General features: G+C 41.0%; 1 protein-coding gene across 1 annotated transcript in view; it reads right to left on the bottom strand.

Annotated features, from left to right (window-relative positions):
* Positions 1-950: 950 nt before the first annotated feature.
* The window catches only part of ALPK1 (alpha kinase 1), a 63,637-nt gene continuing 43,474 nt past the window's right edge, over positions 951-21,113 (bottom strand). Inside the window, exons 4-14 of the mRNA XM_044428292.1 lie at positions 16,702-16,900; positions 15,709-15,768; positions 13,150-13,236; positions 11,763-11,839; positions 10,612-10,710; positions 9,624-9,728; positions 6,105-8,241; positions 5,019-5,172; positions 2,663-2,825; positions 2,232-2,418; positions 951-1,628 (exon numbers count right to left, since the gene is read on the bottom strand). Of these exons, the coding sequence (XP_044284227.1) occupies positions 1,414-1,628; positions 2,232-2,418; positions 2,663-2,825; positions 5,019-5,172; positions 6,105-8,241; positions 9,624-9,728; positions 10,612-10,710; positions 11,763-11,839; positions 13,150-13,236; positions 15,709-15,768; positions 16,702-16,900 (3,483 nt within the window). The 3' untranslated portion in view covers positions 951-1,413. The remainder of the gene's footprint in view (positions 1,629-2,231; positions 2,419-2,662; positions 2,826-5,018; positions 5,173-6,104; positions 8,242-9,623; positions 9,729-10,611; positions 10,711-11,762; positions 11,840-13,149; positions 13,237-15,708; positions 15,769-16,701; positions 16,901-21,113) is intronic.

Here is a 21,113-nt window from a genome sequence, read left to right as displayed (position 1 = left end):
TAAGCATACTATTCCAGAACATTCTCTTTCAATTTTGCATAATCCTCCGTGTTTCCAACAGCAAAACTGAAGCAATTGTTAATATGCAAATATAGTTATTGATCACTTGTCCTTTTCTTCATCTCAGGAGAACAGTTAAAATAATTCAAATTAATTTCTTATCCTGTTTAGATGTAGCTGTGTTTGAGCATGTGTGTGTGTTGGAAAAAGTGCTCCTACCTATTTTGCATCTTTTTACAACATAAACTTAGACCAAGGATAAGCAACCTGGTGTCCACCAGATATTTTGGAGTACAGTCCCCATAATGCCTGTCTACTGACCATGCTGGCTAGGGCTGTTGGAAATTGTATTCTGAAGGGAACCAGTTTGTTTACTTCTAACATAGATATTTGGAGACATTTTTGACCATTATGCCACAGTGCAATGCCAGCTATGCAATATCTTATTTTCCTTCTTAAAAGTAACATGCAATCCATGCCTTTTTGATTCTTTGAAGTCCTAAGGTTAAAGACAGTATTTCCAGGGGTCAGGGGAGCAATAGCTCTTCTGAACAAGAGCTCTCACCCAGTATATAACCCTAAATCATGTAGACACATAGCTCTGCTCACATCTGAGAGTAAGAATGCTGTTAATGGGATCTCTAAAAGCACACAGGATTAAAGAGGGAAACTGTAGCCCTCTTCAGGTGTGATACTGACATAAGATTCATAAGATTCCTGCTGGCTAAGACCAGTGGCTTATCCAGTTAGCATCCAGTTTCAATCAGTGGCCATCCAGATGCCTTGGGGAGGTCCACAAGTTTGACACAAGGGCATAAATGACAACTTCCAGATGTTTGTAATGTGGTAGGATGGTGCTGACTGCTTCTCACCAGTGTAAGCTGCCTAGGAAGGCCTTGGCAGTTATAAATACGCACATAAATAAATAAATAAGTGATCAAGCTGCATTATTCTCAGAAAGAAAAGTTAATTCTGTACTTTGCATTACACAAAGTACAGATAATGTCCCACAACATTGCATCTGGATATTGCAGCCTTCCCCGATCTGGTGCTCTTCAGATGTGTTGGCCTGCAACTCCCAGCCTGCAGAGCCAATGGCTAGCATGAAGCAACTATGTATAAAGATTAGTTATGCAAAATTAATACAGTATTAAAGTGGAATAAATTCTGTCCTTTTCCACATTGCTTTTAATTTGTGAATTGCCAGTCACACGCAGATTCCCCCCGCCCCTTTGGCACAGATGGGGCAGTGCATTTTTCCTCTACTAAAATGGTGGGGGTGATATTCTAAGACAAGAAAAATGTTATAACTTAGAACTTGTAGGGGTTTGGTTGAGTTCAGTGCTAGAGATGCAGGACATACAAACACTGGTTTGCCAATAAGTGGCCAAAGAGTCTCTTGGGAATATGCGCTCATCTTGACCCCATGTCGTTTTGATTTTCTATCACAGGTCTTGTCAGTGCAAGAAGATAGCAGATTTCATTGCATTCTGTATGCTGATTGTTGAAGAAATAGTGAATCCCTTTCTTCCCGAAGTTTGTAAGGAACGATGCCTCTTTCTGAGAGAGAGAATGGATCTGGGGGTCAGTGAGGTAAATGAGGCCTTTTCCATTACCAGTCACCCAGCCTATGAAAAAAGAAAAGGAGGAAAAAGACATTTAGGGTGCAATCCTGTAAAATCTTACAGAAAAAGTTCTCTAACCCGCTACATGCTCAAATTTCCAGCAAAAATTCAGTCTCTAGTTCATGTTTATGATTACTGAAAATATTTCAAATTTTTCTGTTGTATGAGTTACCTGCACTTATAGGCACGACATATTTGTAATTTTTTTTTTAATTTTTGAGGACATTTTCCTCCTCTTTGGTGTGCTTCCTGTATGAATTTTTTTGTATGTTAAGTATTTAATAATAAAGTGCTTTTAAAGGCTCAGCAAATACATATACATACTCTAGAATTGTGTTTACAAATAGCTGTTGCAGTCTACCATGTCATTTTTCATGTCAGTTTAAGCTTTTAAAAACTGGGCTTTGAATATTTAAGCCTGAAGAAGCTTCTATAATTTGAACAAAACATTACAATACAATCCTACACCGGATTATTTAGACCTAAGCCCCACTGTGATTAATGCGGCTCACTCCCCAGTGTGTGTAGGACTGTATCCACAGCCATTGGCTCAATACGATACTGCATGGAGATAAAATACATCATTCGGTATCCACGAATACAAACCTTGCAAATCAACCACCACGTCTCTGCCTTGGGAAAACTCATAGCAGAAGTGGCCAAAAGCAAGTCCATATTCTGTGGCTTTATATTCCAGCTTTACTGCTTTGGTATTATTAGATAACTTCACAAATTCACCTAAAATATAGGGCTCCACAGTTACACATCCTTGTATAGACTTGCCTTCTAGTACCTGCGAACAAAAAGAGGATTATGCTATGCATATATGCCTTTCCCTAAGCTGTGCCTTCCATATGTTTTGGAATTCAATTCCCATCAGCCACAGCAAGCATGGGTGATGGGGAAGCTGAGAATTGCAGCCAAAAACATCCTGCAGAAGTCTGGTTTATACTTTGCCCACTGCTGTGAGGAGGACTGTATGTTCTCCGGCTCCTTTCATAAGCTCAGCCCTTTACAGCCTTCTGTCCTCTCCTTACCAAGAGTACCATTGATGGGATATAAAAGATTTGTGTTGGGATGTTTTGCTCATACAGCCTTTTGTTGAACTCCGTCACATAGTACTGGGCAGTCATTTGCCGTTCCACATCACAGAAATGGTAGAGAAGCTCCTTCTCTTCTTTGTACTCTTTACCGACATACCTGCGAAAAATGTAACATACCCCACAAACAGCTATCATGTATTCATTTGGGAAACAGATTCACTGAATGGAATACAAGAATGTAACACCTGAAAACACAACCCTGCCTGAGCAATCCCATGTTGGGTGGGGAGAGCACTGTTGAGGAGAAACCATCACTTCCCATGCCCTGCTGAGCTTGTGCTGGTCAGAACAAAAGGCCCAAGGCAACTTTTGACCTTTCTTTGCCCTCTGTTTTTTCCTGATCTGTCCTTCCGGTTGATTCTAATGAGAGGACAAAAAGCTATACTCACTCCAGGGCTGCTATGGCTCCCCTAAATCTAGTAGCAAGTCCAAGCACCTAAGCAGCTCCAAAACTCCCAATTGCCATTGTGCCAGCCACAGCAGCAAAAAGCTCTGTCAGAATGTAGGAAGGGGCTCCACAGGTGGATCTCCATCTCCCCTCTTGGAGGGGCAAGTCTACAATATCCTATGGTCCCTGGGATGCTCCACCTGGGACTGCAATATGGCAGCCTGGGACAGATAGGGAAGAGAGCTCAGGGCCTGTATGACCACCAGCTGTAACCAGCTGCACAATTCCCCAGCTTTGAAGCTGGAGGTCCTTTAGTGCTACAGGAGTCCTTGTGTGTAGGGAAAGAATGCTTCAGTTTCTTGCCAGTCACCACTAGCCAGTCTTAGTCCTGCTCTTTCTGTTTACATCATCTTATCTTGGAGCATGGGCAAGCAGTGAGGCAGAGGGTATACGAGCAAATCCTAGGCAACTTAAATTCAGAACTATGGCAGGACTCAGGATGGGATCAGAGGTTACTTGGCCCCCCAGCTGCTCTACAGCTTCCGTGGGAGTGGACTTCTTGGTGGGATTGCAGTTCTGCTTCGCTGACATGGAAATTTTCCACCTGAACCTCTGCATATTTACTCTGAAAAAAGCCCCAAATTCTGAGCATGTTCCTTTGGGCTAAATAAACTATTTATTCCACTCCACTGACTTTGCTATCCTTTTCTCAGCCGAACTCCACACATATTTGCATGTTTTCTCATTTGTGTTTTGTTTTCTTTTCGTACGGACTTATGATGAGGGAAGGCACTGTTAGAGGTACTTTCCCCATATCTCAACCATAGTACTGAAACAGAGGTGTGAAAAAAACATTCTATATATACTCAGAGGCATCATTTACTTCACTGCTTTTTTGGGTAACATTAAAGGTAAAGGTTTCCCCTTGATGTTAAGTCCGGTCTTGCCTGACTCTAGGGGGCGGTGCTCATCTCCATTTCCTAGCCGAGGGAGCCAGCGTTTGTCCGCAGACAGTCTCCCTGGTCATGTGGCCAGCATGACTAAACACCGAAGTCTGTTACCTGCCCACCGAAGTGGTACCTTTTTATCTACTTGCATTTGCATGCTTTCGAACTGCAAGGTTGGCAGGAGCTGGGACGGAGCAATGGGAACGATTTGAACCCGCGACCTTTCGATCAACCAGCCCAGCAGCACAGTGGTTTAAACCACTGCGCTACCTGCAGTCCCTTGGGTAACATTGGTGTAAAGTAAAAACATTCTAGTAATTCTAACTGTGCATGGTACGTGTGTGCAATTTACGTATCAGCACATGCTCATTTCTGCCAGGGGGCCTGTGCCCCAGATCTCTTAAGTGCCTCACGATATCCTGCTCAGTACAAATCAGCCAGGAGCCAGGCACTAGTTCAGTGGGACATATTTCCAAGCCTCGAAAATGCCTGCCTTTGGCTACATCAAGCCTTTCTGTGATGTCACAAAATGCATGAAAAAGTCAGGTACTGCTGCTAGGTTTTAACCAGCCAATAAAAATAAAGAAATAAAGCAAGGATGGAGCTTGGTGGGACACCATAAGGAAAGCACGCCAGAGGGGTGGTTCCACTGCTGAGAAGACCTAGCTCCAGTTTTTCTTCACTGAAAAATACATATGACAGTCACTTCCAAAGAGAAAAGATAGCAAGCAACATCCATTGTCAGCGCTACTGAACCGGAGCCTAAATAGTCCAGCATTCTGACAGCAGCTGTCTACAGTTTCTGGCAGGGATCTTTCCCATTGCCTACTGTAAGGAAGCTGGATTGCTTATCTGGTCCCTCTGCATGCTAAGGACGTGCTTTTCCCTTACGCTTTGGCCCCTGCCTCAACTTCAAATCCAACACATCAAGAGGTCACCCTGTTTTGAACAATACCTTCCCAGAGCCTCTTCCTGGTGCAGAAAGTGTACCCAAAATGCATTCCTTTGTTTGCCTTTCTTTGCCACATTCAGATAGTCTCCAATATATACAGCTGTTTCCTGGGCTGTCCAAAGCTCAGATTTTTTAGAGTATTTCAAAAGAAGAGCGGCTGGGAAAGAAGACAAATGATTTGACACTTCCTTTGGCAAAGGGTTGTTCCATACCAGTAACCAAGAATGAAAAGGCAGTGTTAACATGCTTCTCTTGCTAGGATCCACATCCTTTCCCAGACACAGAATTATGACTTTTGCTTTCACAGCTTGACCCATAGGAAGTTGCATTCATTGCTACCATGTAGCATTACCATCAGCCCTATTTATAAACAAAGAGGCATAAGGCAAAGAGGGGTGAATTGCTTGGGCACTGCTTCAAAGTGGAAAGGTAGTTCTCACGGCTACATTGCAGAATAACAGAAATTGAAACAAAAAATAGTATTATGTCCTAAACAGAAAGGGATTTCTTGCACTTCCTGATAATGTAAGATGACGACAGAATATCTTTAAAGGTATAAAAGATTTGGGTGCATATGATGATGAGATCAGAGACCTTTATGGTATTCTCCCCTACCACACATTAAAAGAAGCTACAGGGGGTACAGACAAAGTCCAAGTGGAGACTGTGGCTTTAAATTCAGTGAGGCAGTGTATCCATTCTGGGTTTTAGTTTGTCCCTTGCTGACTAAATAGGTTTAGTGCTATGGATAATTTCTTTTAAGTTCATCCTGAAACCCGGAGTGGATACATCATCTCACGGATAAAGCTCTCAGTGACTGGGTTCACAAAACATGTCAGTCCCTCAACTCATGCTCTTCCTAAGGTTTAGTTACTAGCAGTAACAATGTTATACTAAAATATACTATCATTCTATTTTATTTTATATTTTGGTCATCCTTTTTTGCCACTGGACCTGCCCAAACTAGAATGTGCTGAGAACTTCAAAAATGAATCCAGCTCTTGGGCTGAAAAAGTTTCAACATCCCTACAGTTCAAAATCCTTGGTATTGAGATACTAGAAAGGTATGGTTTAGAAAACGCTACTCACAATGTGCTTTATGGAGCAGGTTTGGCTTAAAGAGCCCCATATTCTTCATTTTCTTCATTAGCCAGGTATGTTCAACACCTGACAAAAGCTTCTCATAGTCCTCATTGCTCAGAATGCGAGCTTGTAGGATCTGTTCTTTGGTCTTACCCATAAAGACAAGAGAGCTTCCACTAGAGTTTGAAAGTGAAGGACTACCCAGTTCGGAAAAACTGCTGGAAAAAACGGGTGCTTTGTACCATGACTTTAGAGAAGAGCTTGAGCTGTGTGAGTTGCTTGTAGTATTTCTTAACTTTTCACCTTCATCCTCTTCAGTGGTAACACAATCACTGGATTGATTAGAGAATCGCTTGCTGACCAGCTCTGAAGGAGAATTCGTGATCTCAGGCCTGCCCTTTTGTTGATCTCTCATTATGCTCATGTCGGCAAGGCCCTCTACTTCTTGCTTTCCACCATCAGGAGCAAATTCCCAATCATCTGCTGTTTCTGCTTGGGGATCCACTTCAGGTATTTCAGAGGATTCTCCTGAAGGCATCTTAACAATTGATTTGTTAATCCAAGTTTGTACAAAATGGTCACATTTTGATGGTAGCATGTTGTTGTTAAGGAAAGTGGGCATTAACTTATCATTAGACAGATGTGCATTTATTTCTGCATCTTCAGTTGTGCTTAGAGTTTCACCTTCTGGATCAACTAATGGCCCAAGATTTCTAGATATTGTTTCCTTAAGTTTCTTCAAGCTTTCAGGGTTTTCTGTATTTCCTTTCCCAATGTTGCAATGCTTGTGGTTAGAAATGGCACCAGAATGCTTGGTGCTGTCCTTGGTACTGGAATCCATCACTGTAGAGAAGTTAATTATTTCAAATGAAGTGAGACTTAAAACATCACCTGAAGGATCATCACTATTTTTGGAATTGGTGCTACTGGCTTTCCCAAGTGACTTTAAAGCATCCTTTGTGCCTTCCAGATGTCCTTCTCTGAAATTTGGGTATGATTCTGCTGGTCCATTAGTCAAAGTTATGCTATTCTGAAAGGGATTCTTTAATGGACATGTGCAGTTGCTTTGAAGTTTTTGAAGAGAGAGCTGATGCATTTTGGATGATAACGAGACAAGATCACATTCTTCAACACTTCCTTTGGCATTTTTACTCAAGGCTATAGAGCAGTCTTGCTCTTCAACTTTACTGTTCTTTGTATTATATACCTTTTCTTGGGAAGATTCATTTTTGTCACAGTCAATCTTTTCCCAACTATCAGAGGAACTCAATTTAGAGACTTTGCTCCAAGATCTCAATGAATGAGAAGTTTCACTCCTGCTCTGAGAATTGCTTTGCAGACCATCAGCATTGTTTTCATCTTTTTCTGAAGATTCAGTCTCGTCATCAATGAAAGTATTCCTCATAGCAATGAGACTTAATTTCTGTTGTTTTGGGCCCTTAAGATCTTCTTGATTTTTCCTTGCTTCCTGTGATACTGAAATCTTCACACTATCTTTTGAATGATGCAATCTTTCTTCTGTTGTACATGCAGTCTCCATATTTCTAGTTTCTGTTTTCAAAGCTGTGATACATGCTCCTTCTTGGCTTTCTCCTGATCTCATCTTACGGCTCTTGCAAGCACTCTCAAAAACATCACAGATGGCTTTGTGATGCTGAGAATGCATTTTTAGCACCTTTTCAAAGCTCTGTTCACCATTCACAATTTGTTTCTCAATACCTGTTTTGTAGCTATCTGGAATGTAAGATTTGGCATCTGAATTAGAGAAATTCTGCACTTGCAATTGCTCCTTAACAGACATGACCAGTGACATGATATCCATGGCAAGTTGTTCTTTGTGTTGCTCTTCAGTATATGGTGAATGGCTATAAATGAAAAGCTTCTTCAAGGCTTCTAGGCAGAAATGGTTCACTTGCCTTAGTATCTTGCTCTCTCCATAAAGTTGCTGATGCACTTTTGTAAGGCAGAAAGCTGCCTTGATAAAACTGTGGAGTTCCTGTTGGCTGGTGACTGGCTCTTTGTCCTTCTTACTAAGGATACCAATTTCAAAGGACTCCTTTGCTTCAGACAAATAAAACACCCGCTTTTCTGAGGGACATGTGCTTGAATAGCTGTAGGACAGCAAACATGTCCCTCGGATGTTCTGAAAAATAAGTACAGTTGAAATGAATATAAACTTTCAGATTCATGTGTCAAATTTAAAGTTAAGATTTCATTAAAGAATACTCAAATTTGAATTCCTGCCATTGGAAAGTCTTCATTTTCAAATGATTTCCAATTATTTACATTTTCTTCATTGGTTGATTATATTTAATTAATTATCCTTAGGCAATATGTAAGAGGTGATTGCATGATTCTATGAAATTGCAGTTTGCATGATTAAAATAATGCAAAATACCATTAAAACACTAAAAGAATGCAGTAATAATGAAAAAAGGCAACCAATAGAACTGTTTAAACATACAAGACATAAATCATTACTTGAGATGGGTAATTTTATTATCAACTAAAGGCAGACTGAGCAGACTTGTTGTGAGGTATCTCATGATGATTTCATTCATGTCAATTGCAATTTTTCATTGGCTAACTGGATCTTTAGGGGTCCAGTATGAACCCTTACAAAATGTACTATCACCTTGAAGGCCTAAATTCTCTATAGTTCTCTACAATGTTGAGAAGGGCTGATGTGGGTGTGGACAGAAAAAGAGCCATACTCTCAAAATCTCTGAGCAAAATCATGGAAGCACACAGTACCAGTATTTTCCTGAAGATACAATTTTCTTGGAACAAAAGATAAATGATGTAATTTGCTCTTCATAGCTGCAAATCTAACTACCTATATCCTGATGTAAGTTCTAATGAAATCAATGGGATATGCTTCTATGTATGTATCAGGTTGGGTCATCAGTTATAGGAAACAGCAAATGATAGAGGTGGACAGAAGGTAGATCTTGGTCCACTGATAGATGTCTTGGTTCATGAGCAATCAATTGGCCAGGGTTTCTGATTCCCAAATGTGTAACCAAAGCAACAACACAACATTCCTCCCCAAATAAGGTTGCTGAAAAATAATGTCTGGAAGTAGGGAACTAGGAATGAAGTTTTATGTGGAAGGACTTGTGAGCTTCGTCCTGATGCTGATCACAAATTCCCAGCTGAGCATGAATTCTGATGTTCCTGGTTCATTAACTCTTTGTGCATAGCTGTTTGCTTGAGGTACTGTTTTATACCTGGTTCTGGTTGGTGAATTTCAGGGTTCTAATATAAATCAAAGTTGTTTCTGTCAGCCTGAAGTTTGCTGAGCCCTGGATTAAAGTAAGCAGCTGTCCAAAATGAACAGGTGCAATATAGTAAAGTCTAGGCTGCATTTCATTTGCATCATTTCACCTATAACAACCACAACTCACAGTGCAATTCTCAGTCTGGAATACAAATTGCACAGCAGTGTTCTGCTCAGCAAAAGAATGGGTAGTAAAAAGAATTTCCAGCACCAGAAGGAAATGTAGCACTGAATATTGCACGTACCACTGCTGTGAGCACAAACAGTGGTGTGAACTGGCTGAATACTGATGCCAATTTGCATGCTTCAGCAGCCAAAAGCAACCGATGGTCAGCATCTTTGAGAAGGTTCTGTTGAAAAAGCAAGAAGAAAAGTTTAGGCAGGTTTGCTTTGCTTGATCTTCCTCCACCTTAAAAATCTGCTTGTTGAGAACTGATTCAATCAACCACATTAATACAAAGATCAGGAGTGTGCCACACACATTCCATGGATGTGCCCCCTATCTGTTTTTGTGGTGCTCAGCCCCCTGCCTCCACTTGCTGCTGTTGAATTTTCTGCTGAAATTCAGTGGCATAGCAGCAGCGTGGCACAGGGCAGCGGGACCTGAGAGCTCCAACTTCGAGTCCACATTCAGCCGTGAAGCACACAGTGTGACTTTGTGTCAGTGACTCAGTCTCAGCCTAATCCACCTGTTGTTCAGATACATATGCAGATAAATATGGAGTGGAGCAGAACTATGTAAGCTGCCGTGGGTTCCTCAGAAGTGGACAAAAATTGGAATACAACTGCAACGTTATAATATTTTTTTAAAAGAACCAGTTTTCCATGATTGCATTAAAAAGTAGTGCTTTCCAGTGTACCAGCAAAAAGCATCACCGTGAGCTTGTTTTCCTGAAAAAACAAAGATAATCTGTCCTTTCTGTTGTGGCAAATTGGCAGTGGGTAGCAGGTCAGTGGCTCATGGGAGAGGGGAATTGGACCGCAAACCTTTGGAACTGCTTGGCATAGATCGAAGCCATCTCCAAGATCCAAGTTATACTGATTTTTGCTCCTTGCACATTTTTATTGCTTTTTCCTCAAACAGCAATAATTTGCACTGATACAGAAAGCACTTCACCTTGTTTCTGCTATGAAAATGTGAGTGTCAGATACCACCTGGAATTGCCTAAGTCAGGTTAGCTGGATATACTGTGGGTCATTTGAGGTTAGTAGGTGTGATATAAGAATAGGTACCAGGTTAAAAAACTCAGAGTTGCTTTTAAAACGGTTGTAATCATATTCACTCATTGAGACAAGGATGTCAGCCAAAATGCCTAATGAAGTAGCAATCCCCTGCAAGAGAAGCACAGAGAGACAGATTTCCATTTTATAACTTCCATTTTAGGTTACTTTAAATGCAAAAAGCTGAAACACAATCTCAGACTACTGACATGCTTTTCAGTTTCTTCATGGGGAAAACACAATTTGGTTTTCCACTGGTAGGGAAGAAATCTAGCTGGCTGAAATGGCATGGGGACGAACTCCTTACAAGGATATCTACTTGCATGAGAAACTGGCCTCTGCACTACCAAACCAGAGAGGTAGGACAGGCTGCTCAGCCCCTTTTGTCATCTATTAAGGTGTATTCAATTATCACTCACGATATTTAAGTATAAGCCTGAGCTTCTGGGAACTCCAACCTGTTACTGTTATGTAACAAGAGAGGCCCCTGTTTCAGATCTTCCTTTGATCTCATTGAAAATGGACTAGCATGTAGGCCAGGGGAACACAACCTGCTTGTCCTCGTGGGGCCCATGTGATGCTAGCTGGGGAGCAATATGCATGCACATCCATGCACAACATCAAATCTGATGCAGAGTGCTCTTGCCTTGCTGCTGGCAATGGCAGGAAAGGAGTGGCCTGTATCCCTGGTCAGGGATGCTGACGAATGGAGCTGAGGAGTGTAAGGAGATAAGGTTTCCCACAAGCTTTCTCCTTTCACCCACTCTGCTATACAATTTCTTCTAATTATGTTTGCAGCAAGCTTGCGACCAAGAAGTGGTTGTGGGCATAAATATAAATCTGGGGAATATAATCTACATGAACAGAATACGTAGAGTTCTAGGTAGCATATTGTACTAGAACTGGAGAGGTCTGGGTTCTAGACCCCCTTCAGCCACGGAGCTCACTGGTGACTTTGAGCAATCCCTGAGTCTTAGCATAGCCTCTCTCTTACAAGGTTGCTTGGATACATGGAGAAGAGGAGGGTCAGGTATGCTACCTTGGGCTCCTTGGAGGAAAATGGGGTATAAATGCAACAAATGAAATCAATCCATCCATCCTGCGGATACCAGTAAAAAGCAGAAAATATTCATATTTTTAAAAAAGTCAATTCAATTCATCACCTTTTTGTCTGGTTGTGGAAGTGCAAAATAACCCAAAATAGAGGCCCAAATCAGCTCAGCTGCTTCATACCACATCCCTGAAACACACATATACAAATAAATCATCAAGTAGGATAAAAAATCTTACTGAAATCTTTGATTCTTTGTGAATGAATTTAATTTCACTGATTTGACTAGGGAGATTTCAGGATCATTTCATGGCCTCACAGTATTCCAGCTCAGATTCAGTAAACGTTCATTCATTCTTCCTTTTCTACCATGACACTTTTAAACTAGGGTATGGGATGCATAGAGCTTTGCTAGTGACAGAGATTAAGTCCAGTTTACAAGCTGAGATAAGGGCCTGGTTCATACAATCACTGAATCACAATGGTTCAAATAAATCACCATGGTATCTGTTCCATAACCCCACCCCCTTCTAGGTTGGGATTATTACTATTTACTATATTTATATACTGCCCTGCAGCCAAAGCTCTCTGGGCACAAACCACAAAAACTAAAAAGAGACCATAAAAATGTCAGAAAAATAACAACAAACTAAAAAGTTTAAAACGGCTAAAAACAGCTAAACCAGATGATGAAAACAAACAAGCAGACATGAAGCCAGGCATGGCCCAGAAGTAGAGGCCGGAGCAAGGCAATGGGCAGAGTTTCCAGAAGCAGGTTCCGGAAGGCACAGGGAGCTCCAAAAACATCAAGATCCTTTGCTGCTGAGGCAGCATCTGAAGGGAAGAGCTGGTTCTTATATAGCTCTTCCCTCAGGGCTCCTAAGTGGTGCTTGTAACATCCAAGGTGGCTGCAATTGACTGTGGGCCCAGTCCTACAACCACCAGGGCTGCTATTCTGGTCTCTGGCCAGAAGAGGAAGCCCTGTGCTGCCTCAGAACCTCACACCCTGCACTTCAAAGATGACAGATCTGGCACCAGCCAGGCTGCAGGGGGAAGGTTATTCCATAGATGGGGAGCCACCACTGAAAAAGCCATCCCCCTAGTGGCCACCCTCTGTGCTTTCCTTGGAGTCTGCATTTGGTGGAAAGCCCCAGAGGTTGTTGCTCATTTGAATCCATTGTTGCACAGTGGTTATCATTGCTAACACAGATAATGCAAGAAATACTTAGTATAATGAAGTTGTAAAGAATTATGCAACAGCTTCTGCAAAAATTTGTGGAAGAGCTTGCACAACAATGCATGCAATAGCAAACAGAGCCACAGTACTGGATTTGTCTCTTACATAAAGAGAAACACAGTTTTCACAAGCCATAGAAACTCTGAGTTCGTGGAATGGCATCACTAGATGGAATGCATAAAACAGTGATCTAAAACCCAGGGCATGAAGCAATATAGCAAGGAATGCGAGATCGTTGCATGAATCTAACAAAGCATTGTACCTAATTTCTGTAGAATCTGTCCTCGAATCTGTATACAGACTGACTGAACAAGGATCCTATCGCTTTCTTTTGGGTACTTCCACACACCTGAGAAATAATGAAACAACTGGTTGAATATAATTAAGTGTATTGAGTATAAAAGACAGGGAAAGTGGCAGTTAATGTGGAAAGTTAACATCAGAATGACTTTAGCAGGTCTTGTGTTGGCTGATCTTGTGTTGGCCGTTATGTAACCTGAGATTTTGGATATAGCTATTGTATACCTTCTGTGATATCATTGATGATTGCTTATAATAACAGGAAAAATATGTCTTTGTTAGGTCAGCTACTTCAAAGACACATTCGCAAAGGTCTCTCAACCAGAACCTGGTTATAAAAATAAGTATGCTTCCAAAATTTGCTCCAAATAGACCTAAGATGCAAGTTTCTGCATCATTTTTAAGAAGCACAAAGCTACAACTTTGAGAGGAAGTCCAGAATCACATCATGATTCTTCTTTAAGCATTTTGTTTTTAAAATTGAAAGGGAGTATCCAGTATTGCTACTGCAATCCTGCTGTGTCTGCTGCAAGAGTTGTACCTAAAGACAAGAAAATTAGCACTGGCATCAGGAACCCTGGAAATGAATGGAAATGTTCATTTCTGGAATGGGTCAAAGCAACAGAACTCTAGTCTGCAAGTTCCATTGACCTGCCTTCCTGCAGAACTGAGCATTTTAGCTTATGATTGCTGCAGGTTTTGCTAGTTTCCTGTTGTACTAGTAGCAGGTCCTGTTGCGTGTGAGCAATGTTGGATACTGCCTATTATTCTCAATGGAGCAGTTAACTAGCAAGTTTAGATGTGCCACAGTAAACTAGTTAGGCTCCAGTTCTGCACACAGTTTGGCTGACTTACATTTCATTGATTTTAGCGAGATTTAAGGAACCTCTGCATACATTAAGTGTAGTGATAGATTCCCTTAGCATATATGCCATTCAGCATTGGATCAGCTCCAGATAATTCTAGGCCACACTGTAGAAACATGGATATAAAGAGCAAGATCATTTGAATGGGCTCATAACATGGCTGTTTCCTGTGAAACTGGTGGATTCCATGGAAAAGACCCATGTGCCCAGCCTCATAAATGCCACTGGACTACTGATGTGTGTATATCCCTGCAGTGGAGAATCACACTGTGCTGATGTTCAGAACATGCTGGTAAAAGCAGCCTATATTAGGATTTTTCTGCCATTCTCTTTACCACCCAAATGCACTGAGTAGCTTTTCTTTAAAACTAATGAATAATAAATAAACTAAACTTTCAAACTCATAGAATTTATGAAACGATAAATGAATAAAGATGAAGGTTCAGAATGGAGATGTGCCCATAAGTATATATTTTAGCATGCATGGTGTTGTTCAAAAAATGGCATACATGGATGGAAGTGTCATTCATTCATTCAGTTATTTATTTAAAGTTTTTAATTTAAAAAAGTCTATCTTTTTGACTGCAGTATCAGTTTGAATTGATGATTAAGTAATGATATGCAAAATCTTTCACAATTTCCCTTTCTCCATTGTTAACCATAAGGTTCTGCAATTCTTCTGTAGGCATGGTTTTTGTTTCCTTAAGGATCAGCTGCACTTTTACACTTCTTTCACTTTCATCAGGAGTAATTTCAGTTTATCGCTGCTTTCTGCCAGTAATACAATATCATCTGCATATCTTAAATTATTGATATGTCTTCTGCCAATTTTCACTCCTTCCTCTGATCTTAATCTAGCTAATTATACATCTTATAGCTTAAATGTCAGCAAAAATACATGCTTGGCTTGGTTCACACACAATAATAACTCGGATTTAGGGGTTATCAGGAGTGAAAAAATGTGTTGGATAAGAAGGAAATGCCACTTTTATCTTGACATCTTTGGTTTTTGTGAAATGCTATTTGCCAGCAGTTTTCCTGCATTTGTCCACAAGTAAGAATAATTTTAGACTAGAGTAATGAAGTCTGAATATTATGTCAGTTGATTTCATGCACACAATGGCCTGGTTCACACACACATATGACCCAAATTTTAACATTTGGGGTTATTTGTTTCCATTGCAAACGAAGTGGATAACTCATAGATCTATTCTCCATTGTATGGTTAGTATTATGTGAAAAGCTGGACTTGTTTGGCCCCTGAAGAGCAAAAGAAATAATCCAAGAACAAGCCATGAGTTCCAGTTTTGCACATGATGCCAACCAAATTATGGCCAAATAGTCCATGAATAGTTAAGCTGCTGCCACTTGCAGTAAGAACAATCAAACATTCCTGATAACTCCAAATTTTAAATTCTGTATGAACCATATGTGGAGACTTTGAACCATACACTGCAGTTTGTTCACCAAAGGTAAAAAAACAGAAATGGATTTTCCTTCTCATACTTTAGAGCATAAAGAACACACACTTAAAAGCTGCTTGCCTCAGGCATGTAATAGGTTTTAAACAACTCTGTTTTGAAGACTGAATCAGACAATTAGTACATTTATAAATTAGAACTCAAAGAAGTATAGAAACTGTAACTTATAGCTACCTGTTGCTCCATTGTCATTAATAAGACTACTAAGGATGTATTCAGCCTTTAAGAGTTTCCCTGCAAATAGAGAAGAAAATACTTATAGTATAGATAGTTGTAGTAGTAGTAGTAGGAACCTTTGTATGCTTAATGATATAAATCTACTTATATTCAAATAATATATAAAAGCAAACTGTACTTTATAGAACGGTTGTTTTGCCTCCTTATTCCAGGACAGGGCTGGAATTGTAGGATAGAGAGGCGGCTACTTCCTAGTGACTCCACCCATCATCTGTATCTGCTACCTGAAAGAAGCGGTTATTTCCATCTGGGAAAGATGGGAAACATAAATCTAGTGCTCTCCAGTTCTTATTGCAAATGTGACTTGTAGTTTATGCAAGGCTTTTTAAAAAATACACAACTTCAATTCAGTTTGGAATTTTCCTTGCTGAAATAATCAGGAATGTATCTTTAAAGAACCAGCTCGATACCATTCTATACTTTCTTGGTGGTGACAGAAAAGAAAGTAAGTTTAAAAACCCTGTTTATGTGACTGTGTTAATTGGATCATCATAATCACCAGCAATTTATTTATAATTAATTAATTAATTGCAGCTAGGAATTTCAGGAAAATGCTAGGATTGTGTAATTAAGCTTTTAGATGCTCTTGCTCAGGAGTGGAATCATCTATACAGCCCTGTTTAAAGCAGCAGGTCAGATTTGTCCAGAGACAAAAGCTCACATTAGTTCTCTTTCACAGTGGTCTCTCCTGCTTTCTTCCTCCCTCAGCTCCACCACTCTAAGACTGCATGCTGGACACTTTGTGCAGGTCAGGAAAGGTGAAAGGGATGGGGAACGGGAAGAGCAGGGTCTCCATTTTTAAAAATGGTACTGGGACCATAAGAGCATCATTGCCAGAATGGGGCAATGTAGCTTCTCGCAAGTCACATAGTTCCTAATGGGAATTGGGTAGAGAAAAGGGTGGGTGGAATGTAACCAGCTTTTCATTACCTGAATTTACAGAGATGCGAGCTTGGCGAATCACCACCTGAGGAGCAATAGGTGTTGTGGGCTGAAGTTTGTGCAGTTTTTTGGCAATCTGAAGGAGCCAGCTGGAGCCATCCACCCAATATAAGAATCGGTCAATCAGGAACACAATGGCAGCTGCTGTCTCATAGTCCCTGACAGCAATGGCATCCTTCAAACACACCTGAAAGGAACACCAGAAACATGTGGCAGGTTAGGAATACTGGGCCTCCCCATTGGTTCAGGTCTTGCATTAAGTAAGCCATTCATCAGAAAAATGAATGGCAAGGGTCGCCATGCTTGAGCGTGCCTTTATTTATTTCTTAGAGAAATGTCTATACCACCTTCCATTTGCAAGAGCTGCCTGCACAAAGAAGGGATGCGGTATTGCTTCAAAGGGAGCAAAGGGCGGCAAGAGTGGAACAGAACTGTAGAAAGGCTTTCAAATGTGTGGTCTATTTAATATTAGATTCTCTACCAGTGCCCTGGCTTTTTTACTTTATTATGCAATATTCTTTCTGACTTCCAAAACAAGAGGCGGTGGGGTTCAAGCACGAATGCTACTGACTCACCTACTCATGTGAACACATTGTGGTTGCATCTAAGTTGGCTGAACATAATTCCCACAGAAAACAATGGACTTCAGCCATGGCAAATTTCTCCCATTGATTTTAATGGGAGCTAAGTTTAACTAATTTAGTCTGGATCCAAATGACTCAAAGGGTCTTCACCCTAACGTCTAGTTTGCTTAAATTATTATTTTATGGTGAGGGAGAGGCTCTCTGCATCTGCTCAGAGTCACTTCTCATATTCCAGGACTGAGCTCTGACACTGAAAATGGGACACAAGTCCAAACCTGGAACAACCTACTCAAGTCAAGCACTGCTAATCATAATTATGCCTTGACAGAGAAGGAAGAAATAGACACACATAATTATAAGCAATTTGCTACTTGTTAAATGACTGACTTCTCCATTTATACTGTAACTGACATTCATTGGAGCATGTTACAAAGAAGCAATGGCTTAAAGGCAAGTGGTTAATTATTGCACTGAAACTCTCTCAGCATCCCTTAGACTTTTCATTTTTGCTCTTATATTATAGTTCAGGCTATGACTACATGGCACCACATTGATAACACATCGACACACAACTGATGGATATGGTCTGCAGACTGATTGTACCCTGCTTGTCCTGTAATATTTTATTTTGATTTATTTTAAAACATTTCTACCCCAACTTTTCTTTGGGAACTCAAGGCAATTAACAACAGAAGGCATAATTTTAACAATGAAAAATTGCTGTAAATCCTCCCCCTCCACTCTTCATTAAAACAAAGGAACAGCAGCTGTTCCTAGAACAGCAGTCAGAATATTTAAAATAGTCTAATGTTTTAACTATGCCACAATTTCACAAGGCAGAGACAGCTTCAGAAAGCGCATATTGAAAATCACATATTAAATGCTTTCCGAAAAGGGAAGTTCTTCACAAGCCTAGGAAAGGTATGCAAGACGAAAGCTCCCCTTGAAAAGGGCTCCCTGGGTTTGGGGGCCCACCAGACCCCCAGCCCTGCCTGCTGAATGAAGCCGTGGCTCCAGAAACACTAGTCTGGGAAGAACAGGGCTGGAAAGACCATTATGAAGGGAGCAAGGACTTAATTCTGATTCTACAGCAGTCTTCTCTAACCTGGTGTCTTCCAGATGTGCTGGACAATTCCCAGCACCCCCAACCAGCATGGATGAATAGGATTTGAAACTGGGTGTCCCTGATTTTGGTCCAACATGCTGTCCACTACACCACAATGACTCTTGCAAATTAGCTCTTGATTGATCTATCTGTAAATCAAATGAAAGGGCAGAACACTCCTAAACATTGGGCCACTGATCTATTTCCAGAAATGATCAATACTTTAGAATGTGCATTAGCTAAATGGGAAGGGGGGGAGTTGTTATTGGTCTTTTTCTTCTAATTTCCAAAGGAGATAAAACTGTGTCAATCATCTTCTAAACATCAACAAGTTGCATTAATATAACAGTAAGACTGCCAGATGAAACACTCCTTTGTACATCATAAAAGAGCATCGAGGTCAGTAGTCCAATGTTTTCTCTTTGCAAGTCACCTTCAATGATTAAGGGTAAAAGGGTATTAATTCCCTTGGTGTCCCCCTTGGAGGCTGATCCTTCTCCTTGGCATGGAGAATCAGCAGAGCTTATGAAGGAACATGCTGTTAAGAGAAGAGAAAGGCCAGCAGGAGAGCTCTGCAGAGGTACGGAGCCTCAAAAATCCCTGCAGAAGTTGTGACATCTGTCTAAGTGCCCTACTTCTGCCTTCAGGGAATGGCATGTTTGTGTTTCCCTCCTCTTTCTTTTCCAAGGAAAAGATGAGAAGGAAAATTCTCACATACTGGAATCTAGAAGGTTATTTGCTAACAACACTTTCCTTGGGATTGGATGCAGAATATTAATTTGGTATAGGAAATGTTCATTTGAACTACAGGGACCATTTGCTGTAATGTGAGAACATAATCTTTGCTGAGAGCTCAACAGTGTACACATGAACCTCTTGTGCAACCCAGCTCCTCCTTCCCCTTCAGTGTACACATGAACAAATACTGAAATGGTGTTGCCTTCCCTGCTGAAATAAACAAGGACTTCCTTCTAAGTGGGTGGGTTATGTTTGCATGCTTCAAAACCCTAGTGGATCAGCATTTGTTTCTAAGGTTGCAGTCCTATGCCCTTTGAAGGAATGCAACAGTGTCAGTGCTTGGGATATCCTGTGCTCTGTGGGTAGACACTGGCACTGCAGAAAGAGCAGCGGAGACAGTTTTCACTTCTTCATGCTCCATGTTGGGTTTTGCTCTATATAGACTTCTGAACCCATTGAGAGGGGGAGGGAGTGGGGCTAGATGAGTCACTGGGTACAGCATATTTTATTTATTTATTTATGTAAAACATTTCTATGCTGCCCCATTCGCCGAAGCCTCGGGGCAGCTCACAACATAAATTAAAATATAATACATTCAAAATATAAAATTAACAATATAAAATAAGTCGCCCTGGCCAGATAAAATAAGCAAATATTGTTAACAATAAAAATGACGTTTAAATAAAAAGGTCTTTGCCTGGTGCCGAAAAACAAATAACGACGGCGCCAGGCGGACCTCTCTGGGGAGCGCATTCCATGGATTGGGCGCCACCGCAGAGAAAGCCCTCCTCCGAGTACCTACCCTCCTAATTTCTTTCATGGAGGGTTCCCGGAGAAGGGCCTCTCCCGCAATCTCAAGGGGCGGGTGGGCGGGCGTATATGGATGTAAGCGCTCCTTCAGGTAACCAGGACCCAAGCCGTTTAGGGTCCCAGCCTTTCTACTTCCCTCCCTACCCACCAGAGCACCTCTTTCTTCCTGTAGCAGTTGCAAAGGGACAGGGAGCTATAGAAAGAGAACTCAACTAATGGTCTTCTTCCTAAGGTAGCAACATTGTCTTTGGTAGCAGTTGTCCAAAAATCCTATGGTCCTCGGGAACCTCTCCCAGGACCATAGGATTGCATCCCTAGTGGCTCCATAGGAAAAGACTGCTCAAAACAGAACATCATGCTGGATCAGACCAAAGGTCTGTGTAGTCCAGCATATTGTTCTCACAGTCATCAACAAGATGCCTGTGAGATTCCTACAAGGTCGGCGTGTGGACAACAGCACCCTTCTGCTCATGTTCCCAATGACTCACAAAAAGAGGCATACTGTCTCTAATCTTGGGGGTTCTGTAGCCATCGTGGCTTAAAGCCATTGATAGCCTTATCTTCCATTTCTAAAGCAAACCAAGTTGATGGCCCTCACAACACCTTATGGAAGAGAATTTGATAGTCTAGTTATGTGCTGTGTTAAAGTAAGCTTTTAAGTGTCCCAAGTTCTCTATCAAATGAGTGCATAATTGGCAAAAAGCTATCATGCCTTAAGTTTGCACTTTCCTGAACCTTTGCATGTTCCTGAACCAAGAAGTCTATCCCAAGTTTTAGGTACCTGGTGGCTATTAGAGCTTGTTCCCTGGTGAAAAAGGTATACTCTTTGCTAGTTAGGTGTACAAAAGCAGGAAACAGCAATGTATGAAATGGTAATGCCCTCAAAGGTTCATGGAAACCAACTGGGCTTTCTTTTTTCCTTTAAAAATGAACCCTTTCACACATCTTTAAACCCTTTCCCACAAATAATACACATACAAATCTTGAAGCCACTTCTTAAATTAGGGTTGACAACCATTAAAGGTTTCCCAGCAAGAAATATCTACTGAAATGGGGTTGGGCAGCAGGCTTCCCTATAAAATTGGATCAGTGTGCCAAAAATTTGGAGCAAGTCCAGTCCAAATTTTTTTGCCAAAGGGGCATTGCACTCAGCAGAGGAGCAA

Source organism: Varanus komodoensis, unplaced genomic scaffold, assembly GCF_004798865.1.
Source record: "Varanus komodoensis strain SLA01 unplaced genomic scaffold, ASM479886v1 scaffold2, whole genome shotgun sequence".
Taxonomy (NCBI): domain Eukaryota; kingdom Metazoa; phylum Chordata; class Lepidosauria; order Squamata; family Varanidae; genus Varanus; species Varanus komodoensis.
This window is presented reverse-complemented; position numbering and strand designations above follow the sequence as displayed.